Source organism: Myotis nattereri, assembly GCF_964212035.1.
Source record: "Myotis nattereri genome assembly, chromosome: 15".
In the NCBI taxonomy this organism is placed as follows: Eukaryota; Metazoa; Chordata; class Mammalia; order Chiroptera; family Vespertilionidae; genus Myotis; species Myotis nattereri.
The window spans coordinates 18791951-18807794 of record NC_138090.1 but is presented as its reverse complement, the minus strand read 5'-3'; the positions used below and the strand labels follow the sequence as shown (position 1 = coordinate 18807794).

The following is a 15844-nucleotide window of genomic DNA, read 5'->3' as shown; positions in this document are numbered from 1 at the left end:
AATCCTGTGTGGCAGCAGTGGAGATGGAGCTCAGAAGGACCCTTGCTGACCCCAGATGCTGGTATGGAGTGAGGAGAGGGGCTCCCCCTGGACTTGGCTGAGGCCTCACTCTCCTCTGCCCCAGGGCCCAGGCTCCCACTTCCTGTTCCTGCCTGCGGGGGTGTGGCTCTTCCTTCTGCCTGGAATTTCTGCTCCTGCTTGACTCCTTGCAGATGGAGTCCTGGGGAGGAGACTGGGCCCAGGGGGGGAAGGTCACACAGCTAATGGGTGGCCACACCCAGGTTTCATTCCCAAGTCAGGGGTCTAGACCAGGCTGTGTGTCCTCAGATCCCAGGAGGCTCAGAGTAGGGCAACCAGAGCTGAGGCCTCACTGGTGGAGCTGGAGCCCAGCTGACCTGATGCTGGCCTTTCTACAGACCTGGCTTCCCCTGTGTGTGAGGCCTGGCCTGTGCTGCACCTGCCAAGCTCTCTGCTGCCCTAGAAGGCCAACGCAACCCTGGCCTTCTCTCCCCCAGGCACCTCCTTAGCTCCTTGGAAATGACCTTGGCCCTCCAGCAGGGAGTGGGAGTAGGGGAGGGGTGGGGGGACCTTCTGTGATATCTCTGGGCCCAACCTGAGCCTGGCACCTGTGCAAGGGAGCAGCAGCATCAGGGGCCAAGGGCTAAAAACTCAGGGCCTCCTGACCCCCCCAGATTCTCTGCCTCTAGTGAGGTTCTGGGTCTGCCACTCAGTATCACTAGTGCTATGGTCTGCCTGCCTCTGACCCTACAACCTTCCCCCAGGACCCCTCCCTGGAGTGCATGTTCCTGCTCTGGGAAGGTTTGCTGACTAGCGGAACCCCGAAGCAGTGTTTGGTGGCTGTGCAAATTAACAGGAGAATTACAGCAGCAAAGAGTATGGTTGGAGGGTGCTGCCGTTCCTTGTTTTGCTTTATTTTTCTCATTTATTCCTGATGTCTGTCTCATTCCTGTCCCTCTTCCAGAAGCACCCATGCTAACGTAATGTGTCTGGAATCTCCCTGGATAAGAATCTGTGAAAAATACATGGGGTTGTTTTGTAGATGTTTATAACATTTACAGTAAAGGACTCTACTCTTACCTCAGGAGGGTGTGGCTGACAGGCCTCACCAGATGCCTGGGCACCTGCTGACACACAGCAGAGATGCAGATGCGTCCCGATTTGCTGGCTGGAACCCTGAACGTTCTTTGGGGGGTCTTGGCTATTCAGTTTTCCCCTTTGGAAAAGTCACTCCTCATATTTTGTTGGTTTTCTGTGAGTGTTCTTATCTTTTTTCTTACTGATTTGTAGGAGCACCTCCAGTTAATCACTCCTGTCATTTGGTGACCTGTCACCCCGTCTGTTTTGGTTTTTGTCACCTTACATTTTGTGCCTTTGGGGTCTTTGTTTTTGAGGTTTTGTTTTATTTTTTTTCGCCATCTCAAGATCACAAAGATATTCTCCCACAATTTTTTCTTTTACTAGTTCTAGAGTTACACATTTCACGTTTAGGTCTCTGCTTGCCCTTTATTTATAACATGAGGCAAGTGTTCACATGGAGTTTTCCTCCTAATATCATTTACGGAGCAGCCTTCTCTTTCCTGAGTCCTGTCCCAGCCCTCTGGTCCCCAGGGCACTCCCTGGTTTGGAGCTGTGGCAGGCTCTCACAGCTGGGAAGGCGAGTGCCCTTGGTGTTTTATTTTCAGAATTAATCTGCCTATTTGTAGACCTCTTTTCCTCCTTTTAATTCTAGAAGAATTCTTTTTCTTTGGTTAGATGACTCAACAAAAAAGTTTCTGCTGACCTTGGTGGTTTGGCCCAGTGGATACAGCATCAGCCTGTGGGCTGAAGGGTCCTGGGTTCGATTCCGGTCAAGGGCACATGCCGGGGTTGCTGGCTGGATCCCCAGTGGGGGAGGGGGAGGCGTGCGGAGGACAGCCGATCAATGATTCTCTCTCATCATTGATGTTTCTCTCTCTCTGTCCCTCTCCCTTCCTCTCTGAAATCAATAAAAATATATATATTTTTTAAAGTTTCTGCTGGCACTGTGATTGTAATCATAATTCATTAGTAAGCTTGGACTGTTTGGCTTTTTTATAGCGCTTAGTCATCCCCTCATGAACTTGGTGTATGTTTCTCCTTACGTTAGTTCTTGAGCCCTTTGACAGAATGTAAACATTTCTGCCTCTTAGGTCTCCTGCAGGCTTTGCTTGATCAATTCCTGGATAACTTGTAGCTTTTGTTGTTAATCCTGTGAAATCTGTTCTATGACTTTTCATTCTCATCAGGTACAGTCTTCTAGTGTGTGGGGATTTTTACATAGATGATGACAGTTTTGTCCCTGTGTCCCCTTCTCCACTGTGTTTGTTTTTTTCCTCTTGGCTGATTGCACTGGTGGGGCAGCAGGACTATTGAGTTGGAGCAGGGAGGGTGTACATCCTGTTTTCTTACCAGAACGTGGTGGCCATTATTGTCATTATCGCTGCTCTCCCAGTGTTGTCCAGGTTGCAGTATGACTTTGGGAGTGGTTTTTAATAGTATCTTGAGTGCCATCCCTGGCGTGTAGGTGGTGGCTGCGGTTGAGAGGATTTTGAGGTGCTATCCAGGCCCATTTGGAAAAAAAATGCCAGGATTAGCTGGGCCTTTCTGCTGGGGTTCATGGGGTCAGAGGCACCGGGATTGTGCCAAACTTTACTTCGTTCCTTTCCCAGTGCCGAAACCAGACGCTTCCCTTGACCTGGAGATATGTGGGTGCTGGGCAAGCCACTGAGCCCTCCATGTACATCCTCATGCCCACCTGTGTCCTCTCTCCCCAGAATGTGCTGGCCAAAGCCCTCTATGACAACGTGGCCGAGTCCCCAGATGAGCTCTCCTTCCGCAAGGGGGATATCATGACGGTGCTGGAGCGGGACACACAGGGCCTGGACGGTTGGTGGCTCTGCTCGCTGCACGGGCGCCAAGGCATCGTGCCTGGGAACCGCCTCAAGATCCTCGTGGGCATGCACGACAAGAAGCCTGCAGGGCCCGGCCCCGGCCCACCTGCCCCCTTGACCCCGCCCCAGCCTGGCCTCCACAACCCAGCTGCCCAGTACACGCCTATGCTGCCTGTCGCTTACCCACCACAGTCTGACAGTATCTACCTGGTGCCCACCCCCAGCAAGACCCAACAGGGGCTCTACCAAGCCCCTGGGCCCAGTCCACAGTTCCAGTCTCCCCCGGCCAAGCAGACAGCCACATTCTCAAAGCCCCATCACCCCTTCCCCAGCCCAGCCCCAGACCTTTACCAGGTGCCTCCAGGGCCTGGCAGCTCCACCCAGGACATTTACCAGGTGCCACCTTCTGCTGGGATGGGGCTTGACATCTACCAGGTTCCCCCATCCATGGATGCACGCAACTGGGAAGGGACGAAGCCACCGCCAAAGGTAAGGCCATCCTGGCATGGCTGGGCAGACCTCCGGGTGGGTTTCGCCCAGACCCCGGTTTCTGGGCACAGCAGGGCACAGCTAAACACCCTTGGGTTCTCTGGGGCTCCAGCAGTGGCTGTGTATTTGATCTGGAGCTAAGGTGGGAGGTGATTGTTTGGGGAATGTGTTCATTCTGCTGCTGCTGATGGGAGTGAACAGGCTGGGCCAGCACAGAGAGGAGATAGCTGAGACAAACCCCAGTGGGAGGACGGAGCCTGTCAGAGGCCTGGAGGTGTGGAAAAGTCTCCGTATTCTGGGTTGGCAGTTAGGGCTTGGCTGGTGATGCAGTAGCAACAGGCTGGGGACAGACTCCCAGGGGCCTGGTGCCACCTAAGACCCAGATGCTTTCCTGAAGATAGAGGGTTTTGAGTGGAAGTGACCTGCTCAACCCATATTCTAGTAAGTCATTCTGCCCAGAGAGTGGAGGGTATGGGAGCATTGAGGGGCCCAGGCAGGGGCAGGGGACCCAGGAAAGGGCAGGAGGGTTGGGAGTGTAGGGTGGCACTTGAAGGGGAGAAATCCAGCATGGAGTACAGTGCAGCAGTTAGGGGAGTGTGGCTGAAAACCCTAAAGAATGAATTGAACAAAAGGAGAGGTTTTTTTTTCCTCAGTTTGGAAGTGAGCAGCGCAGTCCTGACACACACCTCCGTGCCTATCAGGGGCCATGGCTCCTTCCATCTTGTAGCTCTGACATTGTCGATGTAGGGCTTGAGTCTCGTGGGCCAGGGTAGTTGCCTCGTGAGCTCTAACCAGCATGGCTACATCCTGGCGAGCAGGAAAGGAAGAAGGGACAAAGGGGAGAGGCCAGTCACCTTGTGTGCCTGGAGGTTCTGGGGCGGGGGTGTCAGTCCCTTGGGCGGGGGTAGAACACATCTTCTGGCCGTCCTGGCTCCATAGTCGCCCAACCCTTCTCTTTTGGGGCATGTTAGTAGGCCTGCAGGCACCTACCAGTGACCTGTTTGTAACTCCTGCACAGTGGGGAGAATATTGCCTATGGCCGTGGTCGGCAAACTGCGGCTCGCGAGCCACATGCGGCTCTTTGGCCCCTTGAGTGTGGCTCTTCCTAAGCCTTAGGAGGACCCTAATTAAGTTAATAACAACGTACCTACCTACATAGTTTAAGTTTAAAAAATTTGGCTCTCAAAAGAAATTTCAATCGTCGTACTGTTGATATTTGGCTCTGTTGACCAATGAGTTTGCCGACCACTGGCCTATGGGATTGCCAGTACAGGGTTGTCCTGAGAGAGAACCTGGTTCAAGCCTCTTGTGAGCTGTTGCCAGTGGGATGTTGGGCCAGGGGACAAGGCCCCACACCCTCCCCAGTCTGTCTGCCTGAAAGAAGGGACGGCACTGAAGAGGGGGGCCAGACCCCACTGGCTGCTTTGGGCTGAATCAGGAGCAACATTTTCTCACCTTTGGCCTGTGTCTTCTCATGCACACATCCCTTCAAGAATTGGGGAGTGCAGTTTCCTGAGGCCTGGAAATGGAAGTCCCACGGACTTGGGGGACAAAGTGGCCACACCCCGCTCTCCTGTCTCCTCCATGGTTGTTCACCCTTTACAGCTCACCCAGGAGGACCCTGAGAAGCTGGTGTGGAGCCCTCACCAGCAGGGAAGTTCTTACAGTCTTTCCAGCTCCAGCTCCTCAGCTTGTCCCTCCTCAGAGGGAGACCACAGCGGGTGTGACTCGGAGGCCCTGGGGAGAGGATGGAGGCCCTGGGGAGAGAATGGGCAGTGGGCATAGCAACCAGGCTCTGCTGGATCAGCTTCCCTGGGCCCAGGGCCTCCTGTGTTTGGAGAGGTAGCAGCCGAGTGGACGCTCACTCCACAGCACTGAGCCCCTGTCCTCAGCCAGCCCAGGGTGAGGCGGGAGACCTGCCCCTGCCCACGGGATGGAGCTCAGCAGCCAGGAGACCTTCCTGGGGTCATTGGCTGGCAGGTGCCCAAGGGGCTCCATGGACACTGGCTACCAGGGAACCCTGGGTCACCGGCTCCCACTTCCTGGTCCTTCAGCTCTCTGGCCAGAGATGGGCGGTGCTGGACTGGGATGACCTAGATTAGGCTGCTCCCAGGTAGCTTTAGCAGGAAGTAGTAGCAGAGAGCAGTTCCCAGCTGGTGAGCCTTGGGACAGGCCCTAGTTCTTCCCCCTACATACACACACACACACACACACACACACACTCTCTCTCTCTCTCTCCTCTCTCTCTCTCTCTCTCTCTCTCTCTCCTCTCTCCTCCATGCTCTGCACACACCCCAGGGAGGCATACCTTCCCCCTTCCCTCGTCTTTGCAGGCAGGCCTGCCCTGGTGCATCTGTGGGCAGGCAGGCAGGAGGCCTGTGGGCCAGGCAGCAGCAGTGAGACCAGGTGTTGGTCATTGCTTCCGTTTCCTTCCCATTGGTGGGACTTGCTGTCAGTCTGCTCTGGGCTCACCTGGCTGAGGCCCAGTGGCCCTCCCTCAAGAAACCTCATTGTTCCTGACCTGGGCGGCCTGGATTACATCTGCTTTTATTTTATGATCATGAAAGTGAAGCTTGTTTGTCATAAAAAATGCGTAATGTATGAAAAGGTCTAGACAGGAGATGCCCAGTCGAGGTAATCACTGGGAGATTTTGGCATGTTTTGTCTAGCATACTCTATGCATCTTTCACAGATTTGTACACATACTTTTGCATTTTGAGGTAGTAAATCCAATATCAGATAGATATCGAAGCATTTTGTTGAGTCCCTAAACGTGATTGTGACTACTGCCCTGGATTTGCTCTGTCGCCCCTCCGTGGGAGGGCTCTAGGCAGTTAATGATGACACGTGTCTCTGACACACAGCCAGGCGTGGACATCTTGGTGCGCGCGTATTTGTGTCCACATTTCAGGGTTGTGCTTTCATAAGTCTCGTCCTCCCCCTCACAAGTCTGGGAAACAGGCTCCTGGCCCAGGGGAGAGGTTGGCTGGGCCTTGGAGGAGCCCTGCTGACTTTGGTTGGGGACTGAGTGGCTTGAGAGAGGTCAGGGCCACTCCAGGGTGTCAGCGCCATTTGGGCAGGGGCGTGGCTTTAGGAGGCTGAGGGCAGAAGTAGGTAGGGCCCCCAGGGGGAGGGGTGTTTTTGTGGGGGACTGCCTCTGGGTCAGGGGCCGCAGCTGTGCCTAAGGGAACAGCTGTGGCTCTGGGTCAGGCGCTGGGGAGACACAGCTGAGCTCAGTCAGTTCTGTTCCTTATGGGACCTTCATCCCCCCAGGCTCTTGGTGCCAGGCCATGGGGGTGCCATGCTAGGTTTGTCCCTCACTCTCGATGAGAGGTTAGGTGGGCATCTACTCCGTCCCACAGCATTCCAGTATTGCTCCATTTCTCAGAGGAGGAAACCGAGCTTCCAGATGCAGGTGGAGTGGGGGTGTGCCAGGCCAGTCAGCCTGGGTCACGTGAGCCAATGACCCGTTTTCAGATGGGAGAGACTGGCAGCCAAGCTGCCTGGGCAGGTGACCCAGCCCATCTCACTGGGTCTTTGAACCCATTAGTGTCATGTCTCACTCCTGCCCTGCAGATGCCCTGCCCAGTTTCTGTCTTTCGGTGTGCATCTGGCAGTGGGTATGCGTGTGTCTGTCTTGCACTGTTGAGATGTGTGTGAGAGCACGTGGTCTTGGGTTGGGGTCTGTTTTTTCTCCCAGACTCAGGCTGTGACCCCACCCTGGGGGCCTCAGGTCCTGCTAATGGGGCCCAGGTGCAGAGCAGGGCAGCCTGTGATTAGGTGGCTCAGCAGCTCTCTGGAGAGCTGGTTTCCCTAATGAGCTTTTCCCCACTGGTGGCTGCCTTACTATTTTTTTCTCCCAGAAAAACTTAAGCTGGCCAATATGGCTGCTTACTGTCACCAGCTCAGCTGCAGGCGTGGCAAGCTGCCCAGCGCCTGGGTCTGGACCCCAGAGCCCTTCTGCCTGCGCTGCCTGCCCTGTGTCATCTGTGGAGACTGGGTGGGGGTGCACACCCCTCTTCATGAGGCCCGGTCCCCACCTGCCTTTTGGAGGCCAGCAGGGCCTCAAAACACCTCAGGCTTCGCCTCCAGGCCCCGCCAACCTGCCACGTCCCGCCAGCTCCCGCCCGCCCGCCTGCCCTGCTGTTGGCAGGTTCCAGTGTCTAAAAATAGCACTGGAGGAGACTCAAGTCTGGGGCTCAAGGAGGGAGATGAATCTGGGGAGGGCCACCAGCTCCACTTCCAGACACGCCGGGGTGGGGGGCAGTGGGCGGGGAAACCCCATGGAGGCACGCCCCAGCAGCTAACGGGAGCCTGTCCAGGAGGGAGGCAGGCAGGGGATGCGTGAGCTGGAGGCTCTGCCAGGCCCTGGGCTGATGAGAAGAGTGCTGGTGCCTGCACTTCTGGGGGAGACACTGTTCTACTGGCGGCTGCCCATGTGTGGGGGCTGGGCACAGCGTGGACACAGGATTCCGGGGGCCGTGAGCCTGAGGGCTGGCCCTGCCTCAGCTCTACTGCCCAGGGATGTGTGTGGGGAGGGCCTGAGTCACCCCATCCCAGACATCCCCTTTGATTAGGGAACAAAGGCCTTTCTGTCAGGAGAAGATCAGGGCTTGCAGCCTTGGGGAGGCGTGCCCTGAGCTGGCCTAGGAGACCTGCCAGCCTGTCCCTCAGGCTGACCCTCCCACACAGCTGACCCTCCCACAGGCCCAGGGTGCCTTTGGGAAGAAGGCTGTGTGCCCAGCACTGCCTGCCACGCCGGGTGCTGACATGAAGGGCTGTGGGCAGTCTGCGGCTCCGGATCTGGGGCCCAGGGTCGGGCAGCGGGGAGGGGAAGGGGCTGGCCTCCTCTCTGGGCCGATGTTACCTGTTCGGGTGAGTGGTGGTCTCGGGGCCTTGTGGGTGGGGAGTGGGAGTCTTGGCTACTCTCACTCCATCTGCTTGAGAACTGGCCCTGAGGTCTGGGAGTCCCTACTGGGCCTGTCCTCAGGAGTCTCTCCCCAAGATGTGCTGTGGGGGGAGTAGAGGGCTGGGGGCTGCTTGCTGCTCTGCCTGGCCACCACCTCCTAGGAGGCCCCAGGCTTTGACTATTGGGATCTCTTTTAGGCCACTTCTCTGGGCCCAGCCTGGCACCACACTTCCATTTGTACTGGATCCCGCAGTCAGGACAGCCCCTCGTGGGCAGACTTTCTAGGAGCGTGCAGCTGGGAAGTGTCCTGAGGCAAAGGCACCCTACTCAAGGATGGCCCATCCTCCTCTAGCCCATAGGCCCCCTCTTCTGAAACCTGGTCATCCAGGTGTAGAGGCCACTTCCTTTTCCTGGTTTCCTGGCGTAGCACGTCATTGAAGAAAGGGCAGAGAATGCAAGGGGATGAGAATGCCCTTGCCTCTGAGTGGCCTCTGAGCCCACTCTTGGGGGACCCCTGCCCCTCACCTTTGTGTGTCTCAGCCAACTCACAGGGAGTGGAGTCTCCCTGAGGACCTGAGAGTGGACCCTGGAGGCTGGCTTCCAGGGCTGGTGGTGACAGTCGGCCGTCTGCCCCCAGGTGGTGGTGCCCACCCGCGTGGGGCAGGGCTATGTGTTCGAGGCCTCCCAGCCAGAGCAGGACGAGTACGACATCCCGCGCCACTTGCTGGGCCCGGGGCCCCAGGACATCTACGACGTGCCCCCCGTTCGAGGGCTTCCCAGCCAGTACGGCCAGGAGGTAGGTGCCTGCCTGCCTGGGTGGGGTGACCTGGCTGGCCCTGCTGAGGGAGGAGTGGCTTTCCCCGCCTGGGCCAGGGTGGGTGGCTCTGGAGTTTCTGCTCTTTCCATCCCCTCAGGGGGCCCTGGCACCTGTATCACTGCACCTTTTCTGCCCCAGGTATATGACACACCTCCCATGGCTGTCAAGGGTCCCAATGGCTGGGACCCATCGCTGGACGTGTACGACGTGCCTCCCAGTGTGGAGAAGAGCCTGCCGCCATCCAGCCACCATGCGGTGAGCAGTCGGGGTGCTGGGGCCTCACTGGCTGGTCCTGACTGAGCTCGGGTCTGGGTATGACTGTGAGTGTGCATTGGGGTGGGGGCATCAGGAGACCTGACTCCAGATCCCAGCTTTGCCCTCACTCACTCTCCGATGGGTGCTCCTGAGCCTCAGCATCTTTGGCTGTAAAAGGGCCACGTGAAGGGCCTTCTTCACGGTGTGTGAGAGGAACACATGGGGTATCAGAAGGTGACTACAGAGCCTATCACCCAAACCCGACACTTCCGAGAGCAAAAGGGGGTCCAATAATAATGCGGCGGCATCAGGCACAAGCCAAGGTGTTGTCACCCTGACTGTAATACACAGATAGCTCAGCCAAGTACCTGCCACAGGGCAGGGAATACACAGGCGGCGGCGGCGGTGGTGGTGGTGATGGTGATGGTGGTGGTAGTGATGGCGGTGGTGATGGTGATGGTGATGGTGGTGGTGGTGGTGGTGGTAGTAAATGGTGGTGGTGGTGATGGCAGTGGTGGTGGTAGTGAATGGTGGTGGTGGTGGTGGTGATGGTGATGGCAGTGGTGGTGGTGGTAGTAAATGGTGGTGGTGGTGATGGCGGTGGTGGTAGTGAATGGTGAATGGTGGTGGTGATGGCGGTGATGGCGGTCGTGGTGGTGGTAGTAAATGGTGGTGATGGCGGTGGCGGTGGTGGTGGTGGTGGTGGTGGTGATGGCGGTGGTGGTGGTGATGGCGGCGGTGGTGGTGGTAGTAAATGGTGGTGGTGGTGATGGTGGTGGTGGTGGTGGCGGTGGAGGTGGTGGTGAATGGTGGTGGTGGTGGTGATGGCGGTGGTGGTGGTGGTAGTAAATGGTAGTGGTGGTGATGGCGGTGGTGGTGGTGGTGGTGAATGGTGGTGGTGGTGATGGTGATGGCGGTGGCGGTGGCGGTGGTGGTGGTGAATGGTGGTGGTGGTGGTGATGGCGGTGGCGGTGGTGGTGGTGATTGGTGGTGGTGGTGATGGTGGTGGTGGTGGTGATGGCGGTGGCGGTGGTGGTGGTGAATGGTGGTGGTGGTGGTGATGGCGGTGGTGGTGGTGGTAGTAAATGGTGGTGGTGGTGATGGCGGTGGCGGTGGTGGTGGTGAATGGTGGTGGTGGTGATGGTGGTGGTGGTGGTGGTGATGGTGGTGGTGGTAGTGGTGGCAGTGATGGTGGTGGTGGTGGTGGTGGTGGCGGTGGTGGTGGCGGTGGTGGTGGTGAATGGTGGTGGTGGTGGTGATGGCGGTGGCGGTGGTGGTGGTGATTGGTGGTGGTGGTGATGGTGGTGGTGGTGATGGCGGTGGCGGTGGTGGTGGTGAATGGTGGTGGTGGTGGTGAATGGTGGTGGTGGTGGTGGTAGTAAATGGTGGTGGTGGTGATGGCGGTGGCGGTGGCGGTGGTGGTGGTGAATGGTGGTGGTGGTGATGGTGGTGGTGGTGGTGGTGATGGTGGTGGTAGTGGTGGCAGTGATGGTGGTGGTGGTGGTGATGGCGGTGGTGGTGGTGGTGGTGAATGGTGGTGGTGGTGATGGTGATGGCGGTGGCGGTGGCGGTGGTGGTGGTGAATGGTGGTGATGGCAGTGGTGGTGGTGGTGATGGCGGTGGTGGTGGTGGTAGTGAATGGTGGTGATGGTGATGGTGGTGATGGTGGTGGTGGCGGTGGTGATGGTGGTGGTGGTGATGGTGGTGGTGGTAGTGGTGGCAGTGATGGTGATGGCAGTGGTGGTGGTGGTGATGGCGGTGGTGGTGGTGGTGGTGAATGGTGGTGGTGGTGATGGTGGTGATGGTGGTGGTGGTGGTGGTGATGGTGGTGGTGGTGGTGGTATTGAATGGTGATGGTGGTGGTGGCAGTGGTGGTGGTAGGGTTGTGATATCTGATTGCCCCCTGAGTGTTTGAAGTCACACAGTGAATTAACCTATATAATCCTCACAACAAGTCTGTGGGGAGATCTCCCGTCTCAGAGGTGAGCAGTCACCTGCCTTAGGTCACACAGTGGAGCCAGGATGCTGAGCTCAGGTCTGGCCCCAGAGTTGGGCTCTTAACCATACCTGTGGCTAGAATGGTGTTGAATGTGCACCGGGCTGGAGCTGGGTCCAGGTGGGCAGATGGGCAGGCAGCCTTGACCACCCTTTGGCCCCTCAGGTGTATGATGTTCCTCCATCCGTGAGCAAGGACGTCCCTGATGGCCCACTACTGCGTGAAGAAACCTATGACGTGCCCCCTGCCTTCGCCAAGGCCAAGCCCTTTGACCCAACCCGCCACCCGTTGGTCCTCGCTGCACCCCCCCCAGACTCATCACCCGCTGAGGATGTGTACGACGTGCCGCCCCCTGCTCCCGACATCTATGACGTGCCCCCTGGCTTGCGGCGGCCTGGCCCCAGCACCCTCTACGACGTGCCCCGTGAGCGGGTTCTTCCTCCCGAGGTGGCTGACAGCAGCGTGGCCGACGATGGTGTGTACGTGGTGCCCCCCTCTGCTGAGCGAGAGGCCCCAGCTGATGCCAAGCGCCTGTCTGCCTCCAGCACAGGCAGCACTCGCAGCAGCCAGTCGGCCTCCTCCCTGGAGGCGCCGGTGCCAGGCCGCGAGCCCCTGGAGCTGGAGGTGGCTGTGGAGGCCCTGACCCGGCTACAGCAGGGTGTGAGTGCCACCGTCACCCACCTCTTGGACGTGGCAAGCAGTGCTGGCCGGTGTGGGGGCTGGCGCAGCACCACGGAGCCTCAGGAGCCCCCAGCACAGGACCTGCGGGCTGCTGTGGCCGCTGTCCAGGGGGCCGTCCATGAGCTGCTGGAGTTTGCCCGCAGCGCCGTGGGCAACTCTGCCCACACTTCTGACCGTACACTGAATGCCAAGCTTAGCCGGCAACTGCAGAAGATGGAGGACGTGTACCAGACATTGGTGGCCCATGGCCAGACCTTTGACAGTAGCCGAGGAGGCCCTGGGGCCACTTCTGAAGACCTGGACCGCCTGGTGGCCTGCTCACGGGCTGTGCCCGAGGATGCCAAGCAGCTGGCTTCCTTCTTGCATGGCAATGCCTCACTGCTCTTCAGACGGACCAAGGCCCCTGTCTCAGGGTCCGAGGGGGGTGGCTGCCTGCATCCCATCCCCACCGACAAGGCCAGCAGCATCCAGTCCCGGCCCCTGCCCTCACCCCCCAAGTTCACCTCCCAGGACTCACCGGATGGGCAGTACGAGAACAGTGAGGGGGGCTGGATGGAGGATTACGACTATGTCCACCTGCAGGTGGGTGCCCGCCCTGCCCAGTTCCCCGGTCCTCTTTGAGCTCTGATTTTTCCACCCCTGTCGTGGGACCCTTATCACCCTCACTGAGGGCTTTTGTGGCCAAAGGAGGATTTGGCCCCATGAGGGCCTTGGTGGGTCCCTTGTCCTCCTCTCACTTTGAGCTTCTAGGCCAGAGGGCCCCCCAGAAGCCCATTCCTCTCCCCACCTCAGGCCTTTGGGCCAATGCATCCTTGTCATCAGGGTCCTGCAGGTGACCAGGGCAGAGGTGGCTGTTCTGTTTGGGGAGGTGGGTCCTGAAATATAAGCAAAGACAAAGATACTTCCAGGCAAGGGGGAACAAGCAAGGTGATGGGAAGGTGGTCCTCTGAGCAGAGACCGGGGTGCCAGCCAGGTGGTCTCAGCATTCCAGGCTGAGATCTGGCACGGGGTCAGCACAGGTCAGGGGCAGGTGGGCGCAGGCTCTGTATGCCTAGAGCCGTGGTCGGCAAACTGCGGCTCGCGAGCCACATGCGGCTCTTTGGCCCCTTGAGTGTGGCTCTTCCACAAAATACCACGTGCGGGCGCGCATGTACAGTGCGATTGAAACTTCGTGGCCACACTCAAGGGGCCAAAGAGCCGCATGTGGCTCGCGAGCCGCAGTTTGCCGACCACTGGCCTAGGGGATGGGCATGAATGTGACTTCTGGCCCCGGAACGAGGGCAGGGAGGCTGGCCTTGGCCACATGGAGTATGCCCACCCCTCCCTGTGCTGGCCAGAGATGGAGGAGGCCCAGGAGGGCTGCTTCCTCTGGAAGCTGACCCACCTTGGGCCCCGTGGCCTCCGGGCGAGCCTGGTGCAGTGTGCAGCGCCACCTGGTGGCCACTGTTCTCACCGCGCTCCCTCCTGGTCTGGGGGCTCCTGGCTCAGCCCCGTCCTTGTGTCTCCCCTCCAGGGGAAGGAAGAGTTTGAGAAGACTCAGAAGGAGCTGCTGGAAAAGGGCAACATCATGCGGCAGGGCAAGGGCCAGCTGGAGCTGCAGCAGGTGAGGACGCGGGACGCAAAAGCTGCTTGTCTGTCAGAGCCGGCGGCGGAGCTGAGCCGGGCCCGCCCTCCCAGCCCCACTCCCCTGCTTCCTGTCCCCATGCGTTCGCTGGGCTGACACTAGCAGAGGAAGCATGGTGGACGTTTTTAGTGAACACAGAGAGAAAAGTATAAGAAAGCAGGAAAAGAAGCCGGTTACCCGGAGGAGTGTTTAACATGGTACATTGTGAGCAGTTACGTCTGCCTTTATCTCACCCGTTTTTCCATGGCATTAAACATTCCTCATAACTTATTTTATAAGGACATATAGCATTATTGTCGAACATTCAAATTGTACCCAGTTTTCTTTATAAATCATTTATCTGCAAATATAGAATCTCCTTCATATTTTGGATCACTTGAAAAAGACAGTTTACAAAAACTACGGGAGTTTTATTCTGATTATGAAGATAATAAAAATTAAAACATAGACTAGCACTAAATAAACGCAGAAATGTCACCCATAAGGTTCTCTGCTTGGTGCATTAATTAAGTCTTTTTATGTTGTATATGTTAAGAACATGATTCTTTTTTTTTTACTTTTCATTTTGAAATATTTATAAATTCACAGGGAGTTGCAAAGAGTTTCCCCACGATTATGTTCTGACTGATTAGAGAGCAGCACCCAGACAAGAGTGATGTCCCTCGTCCTCACAGCCACTCAGTTCTCCATGTCTCTCGTGCCATTTTTAAAATGTGATAGAAATGGAATCATAAAGGAGATTTTGACAAAAGTTATTTGGAGAATCTCTAGACCAGTGGTTCTCAACTTTGGCTGCACATTGGAATCACCTGGGAATCTTTTTAAAATCCTGATTTCTGGGTCTCATCCTCCGGAAATTCTGTTTCTTTGTTATGGGGTGAGGCCACAACATTAGTAACAAAGAAACAGAACTTCCGGAGGATGAGGCCCAGAAATCAGGATTTTAAAAAGATTCCCAGGTGATCCAATGTGCAGCCAAGGCTGAGAACCACTGCTCTAGAACATGCTCTGCCAATAGGACAGGAGGCCTGTCCCCGCTGCTGCGGACTCCGAGTGCCGCCCCTTTGAGCCCTCATGCTCTGTGGCTGCGGTCTCACTCTGCCTTCCCTCTCCCCAGCTGAAGCAGTTTGAGCGGCTGGAGCAAGAGGTGTCCCGGCCCATCGACCACGACCTGACCAACTGGACGTCGGCCCAGTCCCTGGCCCCAGGGCGGACAGGCAGCCTGGGGCCCTCGGACCGGCAGCTGCTGCTCTTCTACCTGGAGCAGTGCGAGGCAAACCTGACCACGCTCACCAACGCGGTGGACGCCTTCTTCACCGCCGTGGCCACCAACCAGCCACCCAAGATCTTTGTGGCGCACAGCAAGTTTGTCATCCTCAGCGCCCATAAGCTGGTGTTCATTGGGGACACGCTGTCGCGGCAGGCCAAGGCAGCTGACGTCCGCAGCCAGGTGACTCACTACAGCAACCTGCTCTGCGACCTCCTGCGTGGCATCGTGGCCACCACCAAGGCTGCCGCCCTGCAGTACCCATCGCCCACCGCCGCCCAGGACATGGTGGACAGGGTCAAGGAGCTGGGCCATAGCACTCAGCAGTTCCGCCGGGTCCTGGGCCAGCTGGCAGCTGCCTGAGGACAGTGACCTGAGGGATGGAGGTTGGGGGACGAGGGCAGTGATGGTCCGAGCTGCCCCGAGCACTTCCCCGAGAGTCTCAGTGCTGCAGGCCTGGGGACAGGCATCCTCAGCTTCCCCAGGCCTGGTGCCCAGCCTGTCAGGGATTTGTACATATTTATGACAGGGCAGGGTGTGGGCTCAGGAGCCCAAGCAGAGCTAGGCCCCCAGAGCCCGGGCCAGGGAGCAGGCTGGGGTCTTCCCTGTGGGCGCTGCAGGCCTGGGGAGGTCCCAGCTCGGCAGCCAGGCCACAAGCGTGCAGGTCCCGTGGCCCACATGGCCTTGGTGACCCCTGGGGGCTGACCTCAGCCCCATGAGGGTGCTGTGTCCCCCCAGGGGTCAGTGCCACTGAGATGTGCTCCTCAGCACCAAGAGAAACCCCTAAAAAACTATTTTTCATTATTGATTTTCCAATCATTTGACTAACAGTCTACATTTAAATAAAATTTTAAAAATGAAAAGCAGCCTCCTGAA

At 57.5% G+C, this 15844-nt stretch overlaps 1 protein-coding gene across 1 annotated transcript; it reads left to right on the top strand.

Annotated features, from left to right (window-relative positions):
- The first annotated feature begins 2819 nt into the window (after nt 1–2819).
- BCAR1 (BCAR1 scaffold protein, Cas family member) lies at nt 2820–15831 on the top strand. Its single transcript, XM_081108012.1, has 6 exons — nt 2820–3419; nt 8966–9124; nt 9284–9400; nt 11562–12659; nt 13591–13680; nt 14819–15831. The coding sequence occupies exons 1-6, from the start codon at nt 2889–2891 to the stop codon at nt 15329–15331; spliced, it is 2508 nt and encodes an 835-aa protein (XP_080964138.1). The 5' UTR covers nt 2820–2888; the 3' UTR covers nt 15332–15831.
- The last annotated feature ends 13 nt before the right edge of the window (nt 15832–15844 follow it).